Raw genomic sequence first — 21,340 nt, 5'->3', positions numbered from 1 at the left:
TAAACTAAAAAACTTTCCTTCCACAATTTTCAAAGCTCATTCATTCATTCTTGTATTTACATTTCTGTACACTACAGAGCAATACAAAAAAACAAACTCTGTCTAAATATTTCTGTTCCATGTAAGAAAGAAAACCATACTGCTTTCCAAAGACATGAGGGTGAATTAATGATATTTTGAGGTGAACTATACTATGAAGCTCTTATGATTTCGCTGATTTTGTAATATAACCAATGAAATCATGATAATGCAAAAATGGTAATCGCCTCCCATGCCGGAGATGCCAATTCGAGTCCTGCTCAGAGTGAGGCGAGTAGGGGTTACACATGCAAACCAAAGGGGTGACAGGTTTGCTTGTTTCTTCTCCATACAAATTTGCACAAAGACACAAAATCATATACATTGTTTTAATTAGTGCATCTCAATAAATTTTAACATACAAAACACTATAAATTACCTATGGCAGTGTGTTAAATTCACATCACTTTCTCTTCCTGTCACACCTATAAGGTTTTTATGACCTTCCATTTAAATCTAGTCATCCTCATGTATTTGAGATCACTTATATATCCTTCCCTAACTACCTCTGTCTGCTTTTAGAATAACTTCTCACTTTCTTTTTCCCATCTCTCTATATAATTCAATTGGAATGAAGCTTTAAAATGTTAATTTGCCTTGCTGATAGGTAGATGGTACGTGAAAATTAAAAACTCAATATAAATAAGTAGTGACACATCTATGTCCTGAAACACCTTTAAAGGACAGAAACATTGCTAATGACTTGGTCTTGCATATAAAGCCACTAATTGACAGTGGCGCTTTGAAAAGCCCTTTTTTAGCAAGTCCAAGCCTGGGTGTAAACCAGAGCAATGTACTGAAAATCACAGACATTTAATATTTTAATTGTAGATACCTTCCAGTTTTGACCACATTCTTTTGAACAAAATAAAATAAAGGTGGCACTTCTTAGCACAATGAGTGTGTGTATGAAGAAAAAAGAGTGAACAGCTGTTCGGTCTATGAAAGGTTGTCATTCATGCCGAGTTATAATGTGCTCAAAAATCCCTGGGGTACATATATCAACTTTTGTAAATGTACAACACCAGCAGAGGAAATATCCATAAGTGTCCCTCTGAATGTAAATATATTTTCCTGTAATTGTGTGACAGAGTATGAGAGATTGCCAGCTGCTCTCCATTGTGACGGCATAAGGAGGAAAAGCTCTGGAATGTACACAGCTTGAGCCTTTGAACTCAGGTTCCTCTAGGCCGTTCCCTCTTCTTTGTGCCTTGGGGTCAATTGGTTAAAGAGAGGTGGAGGTCAGTGTGTTATAACACACTCATCTGCCATCCTCCTTTACTCTTAACATCTCCCACACAGTGCAGTGATTACCCACACAACCCTCACCTCCTTGAAATCATAAATGCCCAGGTTTGCCTACAACAGACAAAGTTGTCATTAGAATTCCAGACATTCCAAGTTACAATCATAAATACTGCAGCTCAAAGTACAGTGTGGTTTACTTCAATCTGGCATATCTGAAAACTGCCTGATAAAACGCATATTTTGGACATACTACATACAATTATACAATTTTAATCAATTAATAAATTTCACATTTATTAGATAACTGACAAATTACAAGACAAATGTATTGTTCTTGTATGTGTGAAACTCAATGCCTCACCTCAGAGCGGAGTTTCCCGCTTGTAAAGTGCTGCACTGGTCGGCCCTTCAAACTGCAGCTTAATTGCCTGTTTGAGATTCAGCTGGGGGTCAGTAGTTGTCATGTTAAACACAGACTCATTAGGTAAGGCACTATGTGGGGAAATAGCTGAAAGGTCAATGATTGGAGACATGGATGTCTTTTGCATTCCTCCCCAGTCATTTTTTTGTCCATGGGATTGGATGAGAAAAGGTGGATACCCCAAAGGGGGGCTTTCCCTAATTTTTGTCTGTCTAATTGGGCCCTCTTGGTTTGGCATCACCCCTAAGGAAGCCATAACAGAGTTCCACTTTAGATCAACTCCTCCAGCTTGTTTGTGGCTCTTTTCAATCACATCCTCTATGATGTAAGGAGTTTTAGGTTTTAAGAGGTAGTTACCATCCCCCATTGATCCAAGCCCTTTTAAGGGGTTTTCTGAGTCAGGAAGTTCAGTGAAGGTGCACTGTTCATGTGTGGGACTGATCTTGGGTACAGCCTTTTGATTATGCCTAGATGCTCTGCCCTGAAGACTGGCAGGATTGGAGCCAGGAAGAGGCAAGGTGGATGGCCGACTGCGGGAACGAGAAAGTGAATGTTGTTGTATCTGCTGGATGAAATTTAGGCTGTCAGCAGGCACGGTCTGTACTGTGGCATGGGAGTGGCAGGTGGAGGAGGAAGTCTGTGAGGCAGGTATGGAGTGGAAACGCTCTGCAGTCGAAGCTGGGGAACAGGAGGCAGAAACTGAGGTCGAGGATGGAGAAGATGTGGCTGTAACTCCTTCAACACCCACCTCTCCTGAACTAAGAGACGCACGGGCCTTGACTAGGGCTGAAAGGTAAGAGGTGTTGGAAGCACCACTGGGTGAAAATGGTATGAGACCTGAAAAGGACTTTGCACCATAGTTTTCCAGAAGTCGCACAATCATGAAATGACCTTGTTTTCCTGCTACCTTTACTGGGCTGCGACCATAACGATCCACATTGTCTGGTTCTGCACCTTTTTCTAAAAGCATGGCCACAATTTCAGCATGCCCCTCCTGAGCAGCAATGCTAAGCGCTGTGGCACCCTGCTGTTTGCAAGCCAGGTCTACATTGAGACCTTTAGCCCTAAGGAGCAGCCTGCCAGCAGCTGCATGACCTCTCCATGCCACAGAGTGCAAAGGAGGCCGACCATCAAGATCTCTTGCATTTGGGTCAGCTCCATATTTCAGCAACAGTTCAATACCTTCCAGGTCTCCTCGCCAAGCTGCTACGTGGAGTGCAGTTCGCCCTTCTGCATCTTTTGACTCCAGAGGGACACCACCTTTTTCTATGAGTAGGGTGGCCATGTCTAAACAGCCCTCCAGGACCAGCAAATAAAGAAGAGGTCTTCCTTCAGCATCACGGACATCAGTGTCAGCCCCTCTACGCATCAATAACTCCACAACCTCCCGATGTCCCTGCAGAGCAGCCGCACTGAGTGCAGAGTGTCCATCATATGCACGATGATCAATGGGTGATTTTCGGTCTAGAAGCAGCCTGACTGTACTGCAGTGCCCTTCTTGTGCTGCAAGAATTAGAGGGCTCCGACCCTCCACATCAAGCTCACCCACACGTGCCATGCTACCTCGCTCTGTCAATATTGCACACACACTTTTGTGACCTTCACAAGCTGCAGCATGCAGTGGAGTCCAGCCCAGATCATCTTTGTGATTCTCATCCAAACCCCTGTCCAGCAGTGCTCTTACAACTTCAACACTACCCTTTGCCGCAGCCAAGCAGAGAGCGGTGCGGCCTTCTCCATCGATGCCATCCACTGCTGCCCCCCAAAACAGCATACGATTAACTGTGCCAGCATGTCCCATAGCTGCAGCGGCAAGAAGAGGAGTGACAGCAGAGGGATGAGCTCCAGAACTTTCATCTACATCAGCTCCAGCTTCCAGGAGGAGTTCAACCACTTCCTCGTGCCCTTCGTAAGAGGCTAGTAGTAAAGGGGTCATTCCATCTCTATCCTTATGTTCTGGATCAGCACCTCGCTCCAAAAGAAGATTTACAACCTCTCCATGCCCTCGTCCTCCAGCTGCTGACGGCACACACAATGCAGCAACAGAGAGAGCAGTACGTCCATCCCCATCTGCAAGATTCAAATCAGCCCCAGCATCCAAAAGTATTTCCACTGCCTCTTTGTGACCCATGTAGGTTGCAGCTATTAGTGGAGTACGTCCCTCACGATCTGAACGGTCTACTTCAGCACCATGTTTAAGGAGGGTCAACAGAATTTCCTCATGTCCACCCCATGCTGCTGCTCGTAAGGCTGTCCGGCCATCTGAATCGCACCCATCAATCTCTGCCCCAGCTTCCAGAAGTAGACGCACAGCTTCTTTGTGGCCACCCCATGCAGCAGAACGAAGAGCAGTCCATCCCTCACTGTCAACATGCTCCAGCAGGGCCTGTGCTGCAGGACTCTTGCTCCCTTGCTCCTGCACCCACTCTAGCAACACCTGTAGTACACCAGCATGGCCTTGTCTGGCAGCTAGTGTCAGTGCAGTCTGCCCCTGGTTGTCATTCACTGAAGGGTCTGCTCCACGGCATAACAGCAATACAGCTACATCTACAAGTCCAGCATGGGCTGCAGATGCTAGTAAAGTCCGTCCATCTGATGGGTCTGTACGGTTCACACTGATGCCACTGTCAAGAAGAGCTCTCACAGAGTCTTCCCTCTGTAATGCTCGTCGAACTATCCTGCCTCCTCCCCCAACACAGTGAACCCCCACACTGGAGCTATTGTCAGGGGAACAGCTTGCAGGGTAAATTCCACTTTTCATTAAGAGCTGAAGTACATCTTGCTGAACTAATACAGGTGTATGAGGAGGTGATAGCACATTAGAAGAACAGTCTTTTCTGGCACTATTAAGAGATGGAACTCCAGTCCATAGCAACCACAGGGCCAAGAGGGATGGTTCCCCTTGATGGACTCCGCTGCTGAGGAGGTGGTGGGCCAGCTGGCAAGTCTCCTCTGTACCCAAACTACTGGCTCGAAAAGAGAGGGACATGGCCAGAGAAAGTTGACCATCCTTCACACAACACAAAAACTTCTGTGTGCAGTATTTGACATCAGTTAACCATTCTGCAAAGCTGCTGTGAAAGAGGAGTTTACTGCCCTCAGGGCCATCTACAAACAGAGATGCCAGAGTACCCATCTGTGCTTGGAAGTCTCCAATCCCAAGGTAGGAGTCACGGCTTCTAGCAATAGTGTAGAGCTGATCAGCTGTTAGTGGTTGTGGGGATGCCAAAAGGATATTTAGCAAAGGCCTAATATGGACAAACAGACTTCTAGGAAAGAGTCGCTGACAGAGCCATAGGTAAAGGCCATTTAGTGTGCCAGGAATGTCCCGAATTTCTCTAAGTCCTACTAGACCATGTGCAACACCATCTAGTACTCGTTCAAGAAACAAGAAACATCCACCACTTTTGATGTGCAAAAGATTAAGCATTTCAGCCGTATCTGGTGTAAGTTGTCTTCTCAAAGCCCCGTCCTGGTCAAGCCTCCGCAGGATATATTGCTGTACATCTCGTACAGTCGCAGGCTTTCTTAAGTCATCCAGACACAACCTCCTAAAACCTGCAGGGTAGAAAAGCAAGAGATAAAATCAGAGCAGTGTACACAGCAAAATCAGAGACAAAATAAGATACAACAATGAATAAAGCATCATGATGAGTTTTTTTAGGGCTTCAAAATTTAAATTGTCTTGTGCAACAAAAATATGTGATTTCATTAAATATATAGTCAGCAGCATGTTCTGTTTGTCATCTATACAATCACAACTGCATGTTAGTCTCATTATTCATAGTTTTCAGTCACGTGAATGGCGTGGAGACCTGGAGGGCAAAACATTACAGGCCTGTCCATTTTCCATCTCAAAAGAAAAACAAAAATAAGTGAACAAAATGCAAGTTTTGGACACTTGTGAATGTGATCCATATACAGCATCTGTTCCAGAATTTGAATTACTAAAAACAGCAGGACATTCTAAAACGCTTAACGTGGGAGAACGATTTTTAAAGATCAAATTTAGTATACAACTTATTGATGATGCATACTATATACAGGCGAGCATGTATCTTCTATGGAAAACTGCTTAACGAGAAACCACACAATGCGTTTTTATTCTGGATTCATCTCCTTGCCTGTACATAGCTTTGCATCATCAATAAGGTGTACACCGTATTATTGGGTCTTTTTTTAAAACACTGTCTTACTACATTAGTACTTAGTACAAACCTGGTAAAACTGACTAGCGGACAAAGGAGGAAAGCCTTGTTTTGCCCTCCAGATGGGCAATCTAGCTGCACATTGGTGGTTGAGGAGATTCCCCCCCCCTTCCATGTAAAGCGATTTGAGTACCCAGAAAAGCACTATATAAATATAACGAATTATCATTATTATTAATCCTACAAGGGTGTGACATCATGTGAAAACTATGAATAGTGTAGTTTCACCATATTTTTTACATTTGTGTATTACATTTTTTTGCTGCTCTAAGTTACAATACAATTTACCAACATCACAGGAGCACATAAAAAGATTTTAAAGTTATTTTAAAGAGAACACAGGTGTGAACACCCTTAAAGAGTATTTCTTACTATTGGCAGCGGAGCCAAAGTCTTTTATTCTTGGTATCTAAGCAGCAGCAGTATGAGATGTTTATCATAACTACAATTGCAGCATTTGTCAGAATAATTGTAATCTGTTTTTTAGCAAATTGTGTAGACCAACAACAGTAGTTTCTTTCCAGTATTTTCATCTCGTGGGCAGAGGTAAAACATGATGGCCCTAGAGGCTTTTCAAGCCTAGGTTCAGAACCTTGCATTCAAATTTGTTTATAAAGGCTGAACTATGCACACAACTACTGTACAAAAGATTGTAGTCTCTTAATGCTATACTTCAGATGTCATCCACAAAGAGCTACCCTCATCTCATAAGACCCGGCAATAATATACTGATATAAGAACAAACAGTCATAAGCTGTATGTTTGGCAATACTGAATGTTTGGGTGGTCATACAAGTGTGGAGAACATTATTCATTTGTTGCTAAAAATGTTTCTAAAGACAGATGAACAATTCACAACAGAAAGCAGTAAAGCTTATCATTTCACATTTCAGTGCTCATGAAGTGGTTTATGAATCATCCAAGTGTGTACCTGAGAACATCTTGCATATGGATTTGTTCTGTCGGCGTGCAGAGCAGACCAGCAAGATCCAGGGAGGCAGGAGCTGTATGTATCTGAGCAGGAGCTCTGCAATAGAGGAACTCTGAGTGGCCGCAGATCCTGCTATTGACCGTTCTCCAATTCCATTACCTCCACAACACCCTGAGTCCAGCGAATCCACCACAATAAACACACTGTGAGCTGGTGGTGTCAAGGACATGAGAGGCTCTAATACTGCCCTAAAGAAAAACCAAAGGAGGAGTTTAAAATATATTATACAAAAGTAAAGGCATAACCCAGTATGATTGCACAATTGATTGTATTCAGCTAGAACACTGATAGCAAGTGACCACTGCTAGTATCAAACCATCTTAAACCACACAGACATATTACTTTTTTTAAACTGAATCAACCTTACCTGCAAGACACTGATATAAAGTCTTGATTTAATAAAAAATGTGCCCAGGAATAGGGCAAAAATAGTTTGGAAGAAGAAACAGAAGAATGGAGGAAGGAGAAGCAAGGATATGTATATTTCTTTAAACAACAGTGAGCAAATGAAAAAAAAAAAATCATTTTAAGAACTGGAAATAGGAAAGAGATGTCATCACATATGAATGAAAGTCAATTCAGAACTAAAACAGAGCTTATCTGACATCAAAACAAGAGTTCAGAAATGTGGCATTGTTTTGTATAGAATGGAATCATGTGACAAATTTATTTTGAAAAAACAAACAAACCTAACAACATCCTTTAAAATGCTGGGAGTTCTTTGGATGTTTTTTTTAAAGCTTTCTTATTCCTCAGCCTTTCTTTCTTTTTGGCCACTTCTTCTGACTTAAGGTGTGGTTGCAGAGGCATCGTGACTCAGTGTTATGGAAGCTCAGTGATTTCCTGTTGCTTCCAGGGCATACCAATAGACAGTGTGAATGTGCTGCTTTATCAGACTCATAATTACCTATCTGTCTTACTCTTATTACTGACCCACTTCACTCACTATATGATTGCCCTGTTAATCAAACACTTAAATGTAATATAATACTTTCATCTATCCCAGCCTAATAAGCAGAGACCACTACAAACCATAGGTTGATTTCCCAAAACACAGTTTGAGCGTCCTCATCATACAACCTAAAGCATCCTGATACCTAAATCAGTGGCATGAGCAGAGGATTATGTTTGTGTAAATTTAGTAAATTGTGGCAAAGAGCTCAGGAGCAACCATCTACAACTGAAGCACTGCAAATGACTTAATCAATTTGTACTACCTACACATTTAGACTATGCGTGTATACTGTAAATAAATCTCAATATTTTCCAATGAGCGGTGTGTGTGTGTGTGTGTGTGTGTGTGTGTGTGTGTGTGTGTGTGTGTGTGTGTGTGTGTGTGTGTGTGTGTGTGTGTGTGTGTGTGTGTGTGTGTGTGTGTGTGTATATGTGTATATATATATATATATATATATATATACAGCGGGGGAAATAAGTATTGAACACGTCATCATTTTTCTCAGTAAATATATTTCCAAAGGTGCTATTGACATGACATTTTCACCAGATGTTGGTAACAACCCAAGTAAGCCATACATACAAAAAAACAAACAAAAATAAGTTCAGAAATTAAGTTGTGTAATAATGTGAAATGACACAGGGAAAAAGTATTGAACACATGAAGAAAGAGAGGCGCAAAAAGGCATGGAAAGCCAAGACAACTGCTGAAAACTTACAGTAATTAAAAAGCAATCCAGCCCCCTGTCAGTGGAAATTAATAACAGCTGGTTCAGTCCCAAATGATGGCCTACAAAAAGGTCTCATTGCCAAGGTGTCACACAAGACACATCTCATGATGGGTAAAAGCAAAGAGCTGTCTCAAGACCTTCGCAACCTAATTGTTGCAAAACATAATGATGACATTGGTTATAGGCGCCATTCTAAGCTTCTGAATGGTCCAGTGCGCACTTTTGGGGCCATAATACGGAAGTGGAAAGACAATAATTTCACCATAAATTTGCCTCGACCAGTGCTCCTCGCAAGATTTCTGATAGAGGAGTGAAAAGGATTATCAGAAGAGTTGTCCAAGAGCCAACACCAAGTTGTATGGTGTTTTTAGGGTAATGTGCACTGCCATTTCTCCTCCAAATATGGTGTGTATTATGTCATCCAAACAGTTAAATTTTGCTCTCATGTGACCACACTATATTCTCCCAGTATTTCACTGGCTTTTCCAAATGTTGTGCAGCAAACTTTAAATGAGCTTCAACATGCTTTTTTTTTCAGTAATGGAGTCTTGCGTGGTGAGCGTGCATACAGGCCATGGCGGTGGAGTGCATTACTTACTGTTTTCTTTGAGACAACAGTACCTACTATCTGCAGGTCTTTTTGAAGCTCTCCGCAAGTGATCCTTGGCTCTTGGACAACTCTTCTGATTATTCTTTTCACTCCTCTATCAGAAATCTTGCGAGGAGCACTGGTCGAGGCAAATTTATTATGAAATTATTGTCTTTCCACTTCCGTATTATGGCCCCAAAAGTGCGCACTGGACCATTCAGAAGCTTAGAATGGCGCCTATAACCAATGCCATCATTATGTTTTGCAACAATTAGGTTGCGAAGGTCTTGAGACAGCTCTTTGCTTTTACCCATCATGAGATGTGTCTTGTGTGACACCTTGGCAATGAGACCTTTTTGTAGGCCATCATTTGGGACTGAACCAGCTGTTATTAATTTCCACTGACAGGGGGCTGGATTGCTTTTTAATTACTGTAAGTTTTCAGCAGTTGTCTTGGCTTTCCATGCCTTTTTGCACCTCCCTTTCTTCATGTGTTCAATACTTTTTCCCTGTGTCATTTCACATTATTACACAACTTAATTTCTGAATCTGAACTTATTTTTGTTTGTTTCTTTGTATGTATGGCTTACTTGGGTTGTTACCAACATCTGGTGAAAATGTCATGTCAATAGCACCTTTGGAAATATATTTACTGAGAAAAATGATGACGTGTTCAATTAATACTTATTTCCCCCGCTGTATATATATATATATATATATATATATTATTTTTTTTTTCCTTTTTTTTTTTCTTTCTTTCTTAACTGCTTGGCCCATGGACTCTTTTTTTTACTCTTGGCCCATGGAAGTCTTTCTTTGTTTGTTTTTTAAATTGCGATTGAGAAAATGAATTGGAAAAAAAAACATCCCAAACTGGAAGCATTGCGTTCTCTATAGAATTATCATAGCTCATGTTTTGATAATAATGAAGATCCACACTCGCTTTCTGTAATAGCAAAGCGTTTTAAACAACACACCTCATTCTGTCTATTATGGTTAAACGGATCAGTATTGAAGTTCCTCTCTCTTACTCCCGCCATAAAATGTATAAATCACAAGCACGCTGTGTTTATCGGTTCCTTATCTCCAACACGTGTGCTCACATAATTTGTTGAGCTAATGCCCTTTTAACATGCTCACATATCACAGCTTGAGCTGAGCAACCTAATAAATGTACTTCCTGACTCATGTCCACAAAGACAAGCTATGGGTTTGTCTTGACCCCGAAAATGATCATGCTAGTTAAAGTTGTCAAACAGAGAAGGGTTAAGAGATCAAGCTCAAAAGAACAGTTATTTGACACCTTTTTTTTTGTTTTGTTTTTTACTTCAGTAGAGGATAAAATAGAAAGGTTGTGGTCATGGTCAGGCCAGAAGATTACAGGAGTTACAATGAAACTGAGAATGTGTTGGCTATAAGCAAAATTCCATTTCGCTACACAAAACATTTAGCGATCTACTTTTCAATACAATACTCTTAAAAATAAATGTTCTGTTTAATACAACTATATCTCTATGTAGAGCTTCAAACTGACAAAAGACAAAATTATTTCCTTATGACAAAAGTTCATGTCCAGATCAAATAAACATTATTTATAAGACAACAAGTGATCTCCACTCTGAAGACAGTGTTAAGGATAGCTTATGTACATCAGAGAGCATGTTGAATACAGCAGGGACTGACACTTGGATTTCACCTCTAAATTAACTCTTCTTACAATCTCTTGCCAGGACCAGCGAAAAACATCACAGCAGTTTGTCAGCATGTGTAAGGCAAATGCGAAATGTGGGCCTGTACGTCAGATCTGTGAGGGAAAGCTGAAAGAACTAGTGTAAGAGCAAACACTGAAAAGCAAAAAAAAAAAGAGAGAGAATAGAGAAAGCTGTCAGCATGGCGACCTCACCAACTCCAGAAACTAGTGGCACGATCCTCTTTACCCCTATTTTTCCCCAGAAGGTTGTAAATAGCGTCATCCATCTGCACTGAACGCTGGGCTATTGTGATAACTGTGAATAGGCATCATTATTGCGATGAGAGGAATAAATAAATAAATATATGTGGCAGAAAAGCAGAACAATAGCCCCCTTTCCTGCCTTTGACAGAGTCTTTCTGAGGGGCACCAGACGAAAAATACGATTGGAGGAGGAGAATACAGGGGGTGGGAGGGTTTGGTAGGAAACAATAAAAGAAACCTTGTTCAAGCAAGATGCCATGCACTGAGTGCATTTATATTCATAACAAACACACACACACAAAAAAAAAACATCAGCTTATTATAAATAACCAGAAAATATAAGAAAAATGTGTTTGCATGATTTTGAAATTGTCAGGTTTTTTTTCTTTCCTCCCCCCCCCCCCAAATGTCATATGCACAAGACATATAAACACTGAATAAGCCCTCAGCATGGCTCCAAAACGGTTTACATGCAAAGCACAATAGGGGTAATGTGCATGTACATGTCAGTTGGGTTGTGCTTCAACAGTTTAGGACCTTTACTCAATAACAGAACAAAGTTTGAGGCATTTACATTATCTAAGCATAACTGATTAGGATTGTACAGAAATACACGAATTAAAAAACATTTATAATTTTTTTTTAAAGATTAAGTGGTGCGGATTACATTCAAAACAAGTGACTTCTGTAATGACAATTTACTTTTTAAAACATCTTGAATTTAAGGTTTAATTGATTTTTTTTTTTACCTTGTAACTCATTGTTGAAACACAAAATGTTCTAAGCCTGACACTCTAAATGACTTAGATATTTTGTTGTTTCTGGTCTAGCAAAGGCCCCACTGAAGCGTCACTTTCCTTGCACAAACAATGTGAAATACAGAGGGAGTGTGTAAGGTACACCAAAGGCCTAGCTGTGAAACATCTGGGATTTCTCACAGAAGTAATGCTTGGAGAGCAAACATGAAATGCTTGGAGAACTAAAGGCAGAAAGAAATGAGTTCAAAGAGTTCTTGAACAGGGAGTGATTTGTTGCAGAGCAAAAGCAACAGAAAAATTTTAGAAATTCTGAGTAAAGACAAAGTGATTATTAGAACTGCTGAAATAGTGAATGTTTAAGATATAAAAATCCATATTGAAATTGTATCATTTTGTACATTATATAAAAACATGATTTTCAAGAAGAAATGTAAGTTACTGTGAATCAAGAAGAACAATTGTCACTGTTTTATATACATCATGACATACCGATATAAATTGTGATTCTTTTTCTCATGATACTGCATTAATAATTAAGGTTCTTCTAACAATTTCTGTAATTATTTAAATAATTTATGTGTTCATTCATACAATTTCATACAATACAGTTCAGAAGAAACAAGCTTTAAAAAAAAACTTGCAATCAACTTATAATATTGTGACATTGCAATGTATAAATTGTGATAGATCTACTACACCAACCTTTTAAAAGTGTCATCAGGTGCTCTTTGGCAGTGGAGGGGGTCCAGGACAGCGGCAATAGCAGCACTGCTAATCACTTTCATATAGTTTGGTCCCAGTAGAGGACTTTCCTTCAGCTGTTCAACCAGCCCCAGTACAAATCTCCACACTTCAATACTGCTCGCATCCTCTCGCTGGCAATAGTGCCAGGCCAAACACCGTGATGCAAACCCTGCCGCCCTGCTTGCTTCCGACTGGGGCCAAACCAGCTCTGTGCAGAGGGCTGTCTTACCCGTGCCCGGGCCCCCAGTCACTAGGACCCCTGGAGAGACATGGATCGCTCCCTCCACAGCCTTGGCGGCATCTCGCGCCTCCAGCCATCTTTGTAGCTTCTCGAGAGCCCATTCACGGCAGTAGAACCGCCGGCCCCGTAACAAGCTGGGTAACATGCTCCTCATCTGGCCCTCTGGAGATAAACAGGGACGGACCATGAGGATGTACCTTCTTCCATAGTCCCTTACAGAACAAGCAAAGCAGGTGCTCTTAGAATCTCTTCAAACCTTCAATGTTTGCACTAGAGTTAACACAGAAAGAGCAGAGGGTTGCGTTGGGCTATATGCAAATTGAAAGGTTTCCGGATTGGAGAGTCAGAGAGAGTGTCCTCAGATAACTGTTGGCTGCAGGTGTGTTTGTATTTTGCAATCCCGTAGGTCCAAGTCATGCTGCTACTCGGAAGCCCTGTAAGACAAAACAAACATAAAGCTGGAGGAGAAGGGTGTAATTCTGTCAATGTTTAAATACTTTCTCCTTACCCAAATTAATATGCAGAAACAAGTCATAATAATAATAATATTTTTTATGTAAGTGTAAACAAGTCGGCATATAAAAACATATAGAAAAAAATTAAACATTTACAAAGGAAAGTATTTTAAAATTATATAAAAAAAAACAATAAAAAAAAACAATTCTTAATAATGACTTAAACATAAATTGTCTAATTGTTCCATTGGTCATATAAACAGACTGTGCCATTCCCAACTAATGGTTGTTGAGCCAATGTTGCTGTGAATGTTTTCATAATACCACAGTGTTTAAACTTTTCAGGGAAATTCATTTTTGATTGGGTCGCTTTATGAATGACTTCTGGCATACTGTAATGTAAATCCCATGCAATTCTGACAGGGGCGTGGGAAGTAGGGTTGCTGGGGGAGCTGCAGCTGTTTTTCAGAATTTATAATAAACACTTTAAGTGGGCTAGTAAAAAGTGTTGTTTATATGTTGAATTATGTTTTTTAAAACATACACACTCGTACACTGTATCCCCGGCTCCCAGCTGCTCACACTGTATGAGTGTGACGTCATACTGTGACCGTTGCAGTGTTAGTCCGCTCTACTCCTGAGTGTAAGTCCATCAGGTAGGCAGGTTTTTTGTGTTCATTTTTTATTTCCTGTTGTTGTGCAGGATCTTTTATTGTATATGACAGTGTGCAAACAGCTCAATAAACCTTTTATTTATTTAATTCAGGTGGTGCTGTTTTAACTATTATGCTCAAAAAACATTAATCCTTTTACTGATTGAAAACAGTCATTATTTTTGCAATTCCGTTTGGTGATGCTAGCGGCACAGAAATTACACCCTTCACCTTTAAATGAAAGCTTGGCATTTAACTCGCCCATGACATGTGAGAAGGAAAGGTTGAGAGAGAAACAGAAATAGAAAGAGGGTTTGAACGTATCTGACAAACTCCCATGAAAGTGAGAGCTTGGATATTCAAGCAAGTTAAGCTGCTGACTCAACCCTCAACTTAAATTGTCCTAAGCAATAAAGAAATAAAATTAAAGATAGAATGAAAGACAGAGAGTGAAAGAGAAACAACAAAAAATCTCACCTTTCATAAACACTGGTCATGTTTTTCCTTTTTGTTTTCTCCATGGCAGTCTTCACTCGTCTCAAATATATTCTGTCTCAAATATATTCCCTCTCTTCACGTCTTTCTGTTGCTCCTATCTTCCTCCTCGCAGGTCTTATGGTTCTGCTGGCCAGACTGAAATCTGCTCCTCCTTTCGCATATTCTCACCGGCTCCCAGCTGCTTACCGGTTTTTCTGGTCCTTTATCTCCTCCCCTCTTGCTCCTCAACATGTCAGGGCATGAAGTGAAATAGCTGACTGCAAGAGAGAAAGAGAGAGAGAGAGAGAGAGAGAGAGAGAGAGAGAATAAGGGAGGAGTTAGGGTTTGGGGTCAAAGTTTAAACACAGATGCATGATGTCATATTGTGTTTCTCTTCCTTTGTCCATACACATTCTCTTAAGAGAGTGAGAACTCATGGACAGGATCCAGATTGTTGCCCTAAATACACCTCACATGTCTGCAATTTATTAGAATCCATAAAACAAAACAGAAGTGCATTCCCTCAACAGCCAGCAACCTCATTACAACAAATACAGTGCTGACAGTGTATTTTTTACACAATGTCTAAATCAACAACTAACTGAACAACAACATGTGGTGGGGGTAGGGAAGTGGAGTGGATAAAGATGCAGGCTGTCTGCCCAGAGGTCGCAGGATCAAATTGTTACAGATGATCCATGAATCCTCTAACCATTGCGCCCTCGAGGGAAGCGCCCAACCCAAGACCGCTCCAGGGGGGCTCTCCCTGTAATTACTGTACTGTGGGTTACTTTGGATAAAGGAGTCAGATGAATAACAAGTAATATATTAGTTAAAAAAAATTATGTCAGCATGTGCATGTAACGCAGGCGTCAAAATAATAAAAATGAAAAAAATATTATTTGTCCTGAATTTATCTGCTGGCTTTATAGGCTTCTAAATATGTTTACTTCCATAATTTCCAAATAAGACTTATTTTACTGCTGTTGACAAATTAACGGGTCATTTTCACACAAAACAAATTTTACTCATAGATCACATCACAAATTTACCACCTTACACAAAGTATTTAAAGTAGGTATGAAATGGAAGTTGCTATAGTCCTTTCTTCCATATTGTGACGTGCATCCGAGTAAAACGGCTTCTTGCAAAAGAAAAAAATGTAGTGCGGGACTTGATTTGGTCCATTGGGAACTGATTGGATGGTTGTGGTTTGCTATTGCTGTGATCACATGTGAGTGACATGTTGTGCCAAGCCTTTTACCAAGAACAAAAGTACACTAATCAATCAGTAAACTATTATAGAAAGTTTATTAATACGCATTTGAGTGATTCTGAGAACGTAAAATTGATGAAAAATCAAAAAATAAAATTGGCTCTAAACATTCATGTACAAAATTATTCAACCCCCAAAAGTCAAATTTTGTGCAGAATCTTTTATTCTTTATAACCTCCAATAAACGCTGCCTGTAAGTGCTTAGAAGCTTCTGTCCCATCTCTACTGCAATCTTGGCCTAGACAGTACTCGCTTGAAAAAGCTTCCAGATCACTGATAATCTTTGGTTTTCACATTACCACAGCTTTATTCAAATTCCACCAAATATTTTCAATGAGATTTCAATCTGAAGACTGCACAGGCCACTCAAGAACATTCTATGACTGATCCCTGAACCAAACTTAAGTATATTTGGATGTATACTTTGGGATGGCTGTCCTGCAGGAAATCACCAAGCTTCAGTTTTTGCACCAAAGTTATCACCATCTTTGCCAAAATAGCTTGATATACTTCAAATAATTCATTGTCCTTTATACATTCAAGATTTCCACTTCCTGCAACAGCAAAGCACCCCCATAACAAGACTAGACCACCTCCATGTTTGACCATGGAGATGGTGTTCTTCTGCTCATAAACTTTGCCCTTTTTGCACCAGACATACCGCTGATCCATGGGTCCAAAAAGTTCCAGTTTGGTCATATCACATTCTTCCAAAACTCCACAGGTCTATCCAAATGAATTCGAGCATATTCAAGTCACTTTTATGTTCTTCTTGGTCAAGAGTGGCATTAGGCAAGATGTCCCAACATGAAGGTCATGCTTGTCTAGTGTTGTTCTTATACTCTGCATTGAAATGTTTTCCCCCCCTTTCATCAGGTCATCTTGCAAGTCTTTGGCATTAGCAGATTCCAAAAAAAATTAAGTACTTGTAATTAGATTATATTAACTTCTAAAATACTCGTTACAAGACTAAAGTTACCTTTTTATTGATTACATGATTACATGTTATTCTCACAATGGCAGTAAATGATTTATAATAGATTGATTCTCCTTACTACCTTTTTACTATTTAAATTTCCTTTCTAATAATAATAAAAAAAAGAATTAAAAAAAAAGCCTATATACATTCAGAAGGTCTTTTAGGTTTGTGGAATTGCACACACAGACCAGCCACTAGTCATGAGCCTATCACTGAAAGATTTTCATTAAACTCACGAACCCCCTGCAGTTCCTTCACAAACCCCAGTCTGGGAAACACTGTGATTAATATTATTCTATGTACTTCACGTTGCTGATAAAGAAGCGAATACATTTTCTTTCTCTTTGTATTTTTGGTACACGATAATAGGGTACACCGTACACGTTTATCCTTTTCAAATCAATGTGATAAACGAGGTAGGTCAAAAGTAATCAAAAAGTAATCTATAAGTAGTCAGATTAGATTATTTTGAATAAAAAAGGAAATAAAAGCAGATCATCAGTCATTCAGCGCTATTATGACAAGCAATGACGCGTCACCATGGAAACAATAAAGTGATCAGTTCTAAATAAGGGTCACCTTGAACTCCTTGAAAAACTCACGGGGGTCAGCCAGACTATTTTAAATGTAGGCCCTACTATACGTGTAAAACGGTTAAACATGAATACACAGCCTGTGTTAATTCTTTTTATTAAGTAGAGTAGGCCTACTTATTTTTACTTAATATTTAAGTACAGTAGGCTACAGTTTTTATTTCACTTTTAGGTGCAATAGGCCTACATTTAAATTTAATCATTATTTAAGTTTTTTTATTTACCTTTATGTAAGCAGCACAGTGCAGTGTTAATATTCAAAACTGTGTTTTTACAATGTTTAAAGTGGCTGACAATAAAAAAAATCTTATTAGAAATAAAACGGCCTCATTGTTGAGCTGTGCATAACTGTAGCTGAATAGTGAGGCTTACTACGCTACTGTATTTTCATATTGGTCATTATGGTGGTAGCCTACTTGGAGAGCCAAATATTTTCTGAGGTACGTGGTACTTGGTGTAAAAAGTTTGAGAACCACTGAGCTAAACGACTACAAATTGTAAGTAATCTACCCAGCACAGGGAATAACATTTATAATTGCATCACATTGTAGGCTACAGTAAAATAATTATATAGGCTACTAGCTTTTATCAAAGCGTCAAGTTCAGCCCGGCTGGATCTAAAAAAAAACCTCTGAATCTTCATTCTTGATCATAAACACAGTTGGTCTCTAGTTGAAACTATCACCTTTCAGTTACCATTTAACACGCTACACCATGTCCAACTAAGTTCTGTAAAATAAATTATCCAGGAAGTCAACATAAGAACTCAGTGGATCGAAATAAAAAAAGATGTAGAACCCTTGCCTCAACGCTTCCAGCGTTCTGAATCGCCAACCGTTTAATTGACTGGAACCGGAGACTCGGCGGGTTGCAGGTGCCGCATCTTCATCATCCTGACGCCCACCTGACGCTCACCACGCTACACTTGGACAGCACAAACCCAAAGCCTCTGAATCCCTCAAGATACAACGGTACAATTTCAGCATTGCAACAGATCCACGCAGCGCTCTCCGACGCGTTGGTTTTTGTACAGTGTGTAATGTAGATGTTTGGTTACATGAAGCGTGATGTTATTGTGCGTCGTGTCCGTCGATAATTCCTGTAGGTTTTCACAAATGCAAATCACTTAATGTGTCTGCAAAAAATAGAGCACATCGCGCGCTGCACCCACCATGGAAGTCTGTTAGAGCTCCAAGTTTTCATGCATCTTGATTGGTTTATTCCGACGCGTACATAGTAGTCCACGAGGGGGCGTGTGTGTCAAGTAGTGTGAGATGCCAGTTTAATCCAGCTGTAATTAAAAATGGTAAAACTTTAAGAAATATTCCTAATATAAATAAGCAAATGGAAACAAATGTAGACATGCATATAAGATGTGTGTGTGTGTGTGTGTGTGTGTGTGTGTGTGTGTGTGTGTGTGTGTGTGTGTGTGTGTGTGTGTGTGTGTGTGTGTGTGTGTGTGTGTGTGTGTGTGTGTGTGTGTGTGTGTGTGTGTGTGTGTGTGTGTGTGTGCGTCACTTTCACAGTAGATTCAGACATCAAGTGCCATGAAAATATCATAATGCAAAAAAGATCCCAATAATCTCACAATAGGCATCATTTTTTGTTTTCCTATTTTTATTTAGATTTTGGGGTGAAATAAAACCCATAAATGTTTGTCATTGCTCACCAAAATGTTGTTGAAATATTAGGTTATTTTATCCTGATAGCCTACACAATTTTTGTTTCGCCTTTCTAGCTGCTGAGAGGGTTTTTTATTTTATTTTATTTGTATCTTTCTGGCACAAGAGTATTCTTTATATTCAAGATTCAACAAGATTCAACAATAGCCTTTTTTCATTTTTCTGGGATGACCTGGAAATCCTCTGGTGTGATTTTTGCATTTGCAAGGCAGGACCAGGAATTCAGAGAATAATGCTTGGAGTAAATTCACAGCCAGCTTTCTGCCTACAGTAACACACCTGCACCAATGCTTAAAGATTTCTTCCTTGTTCATTTCACAGTTGGCAGACTGTCAAAAATGTAAAGTTTTCAGACATTATAAGGATCCTTCACGTTGATTAATTAGTATATTTTCTAGATTAGATTCCACTTTAATTAATTGACAAGAGTAAAGGGGTTATACACACAGAGAAACATTGAAATTGATCTGAGATGTTGAAATGATTGCATCTGGGTCTGAGTAAAGCATTCAGCTTTTATTCCTCTCACATGAATCAATTTTCCCTCCCACACAAGCCTATAACTTTGCATTTGCATTTGTTGCTTGGAGCTCTGCTCAATATTACAGCTACAGATATATTTTCTTAAGAGAACAGAGCAGAGATGGTTCAGCTCAGAAAGGATCAAATCTGTAACTGTTCTGTGTAACACAAGGCTATGTAAACACTGAGCAGACAAAGTCCAGACATGCCAGATATCAGATTGTGTATTAACAGTTTCTGGATGCTGTGATTGAATGCTGAGCCAAGCACAAGGCTGCAGGGGATGATATTGTTACATCATTTAACTGACAGGGTTTTTGTTGTTATGTTGAGACAGGGCTGTCAAGTGGTTATTAAAAAATAAAAATAAATCTAACTAACATGATGTGCCGGTTAATTAATCGTATTAATCGCAATTTAATCACACATTAAATCCAGCTGAGAAATTACCCCCAAAAGATCATTTAAAGTCATTATTGTGTGAAATCAGAAAAGTATCAAATAGACTTGACAAAAAGTGGCTTTGGAAAGATTTAGTTTTTTAATTTGATTCAACATCTAATTTATTAGACAAACTTTTAGGCAACAGCCAAGGTTTTTTCTTTTTCTTTTCTTTTTTTCGAAGCTGCATCTGAATTGGTAGCCTATTTAGATATTTTTACAGACTAAAACAGCTTGCTTACCAACATGCAAGTCATACAGGTTTGAAACTGAGGGTGAGTAGGCCTAAATACAAACAACCAGAATTTTCATTTTTGGGCAAACTATAGCCTACCCAAAATACGATTTTTTTTTTTTTTTTTTACGAAATTATACAAATAAACTTTCAGTAGGTGGTGGTAAATGTCTAAATGAGTAAGTCATTGAGTCATTGATTAATACATTAGATTCACTCAAATGGCTGATTCATTCAAGAATTAAGTAAATGCCTGTGAATGGGCCATTGAATCATTGGTTCACCCGATTGATTCGCACAGAACGCGGATTCATTTAGAAACTAAACACCGCTGTGTTGTTCGGGCCTCGGAGGAGACGCACAGGTCTGCTCTGGATTAACATTTCAAATATTCGTTGGCAAAATTGAGCATAAACAGACAATATCGTGTCTAAAATAACACAATATTAAGTTCTTATTTAATGAAAATCAATATTACATTTGCACTCATGCTATAACAGCACTTGTGTGAAAGGTTATTATGCCCGTCACTCGAGTAAAATTGCTTAACTAAAAACGGGCATTTTTGCCCTGACATCTTAAATTTAGGGGCACAGTGTTTGTGTTAGTTTGTGTTGTATGCTGCTGGATGATGCCATAGCTTCATTTTGTTCACATATAGCTACTGCAGAACACACATGATTCTGCTGCATGTTTAAATCCTGTAATTGACTTTCTGAATATGTCAACTATAGGCTATCACAGTAGATGCAGGTCATTTGAAGGATCTCATTTTGTCCTTATAGGTGCAATGCTAATGTGATTATTTGGGTTGATTTTAATCGTGCATGTCTCTATAATGCCTTTAGTCCCAATATTTCTGCTCTAATTTTTTTCTTTTCACAACCCCACTTTGGTTTGCCTTGACCCTGCATATTACTTAACTGCTTGCAGTGGGCATTAGCTATGCATAATGCTCTTTACTTACATTACTTGCCTTTTGCTTTCTGGATTGAGAATCTCACACTGCACAAAATGTGTTAAGATGAAAATATGATCTTTTCATGTTTGATGCAAACTGACTTATTCTTTGCAACAAGCTATAAGATTTTCTTTTCTTACTGTTTGCAC

The 21,340-nt window shown here is 39.4% G+C and overlaps 1 protein-coding gene across 1 annotated transcript; it reads right to left on the bottom strand.

The window, feature by feature from the left end:
• Window positions 1-393: 393 nt before the first annotated feature.
• Window positions 394-18,542, bottom strand: ankrd50l (ankyrin repeat domain 50-like). Its single transcript, XM_082176525.1, has 6 exons — window positions 18,155-18,542; window positions 14,503-14,780; window positions 12,635-13,351; window positions 6,887-7,134; window positions 1,688-5,305; window positions 394-1,437 (listed from the first exon to the last, which is right to left on the bottom strand). The coding sequence occupies exons 3-5, from the start codon at window positions 13,102-13,104 to the stop codon at window positions 1,689-1,691; spliced, it is 4,335 nt and encodes a 1,444-aa protein (XP_082032651.1). The 5' UTR covers window positions 13,105-13,351; window positions 14,503-14,780; window positions 18,155-18,542; the 3' UTR covers window positions 394-1,437; window position 1,688.
• Between the last annotated feature and the right edge of the window lie 2,798 nt (window positions 18,543-21,340).

This window comes from Leuciscus leuciscus, assembly GCF_965113295.1.
Source record: "Leuciscus leuciscus genome assembly, chromosome: 7".
NCBI lineage: Eukaryota > Metazoa > Chordata > Actinopteri > Cypriniformes > Leuciscidae > Leuciscus > Leuciscus leuciscus.
This window is presented reverse-complemented; position numbering and strand designations above follow the sequence as displayed.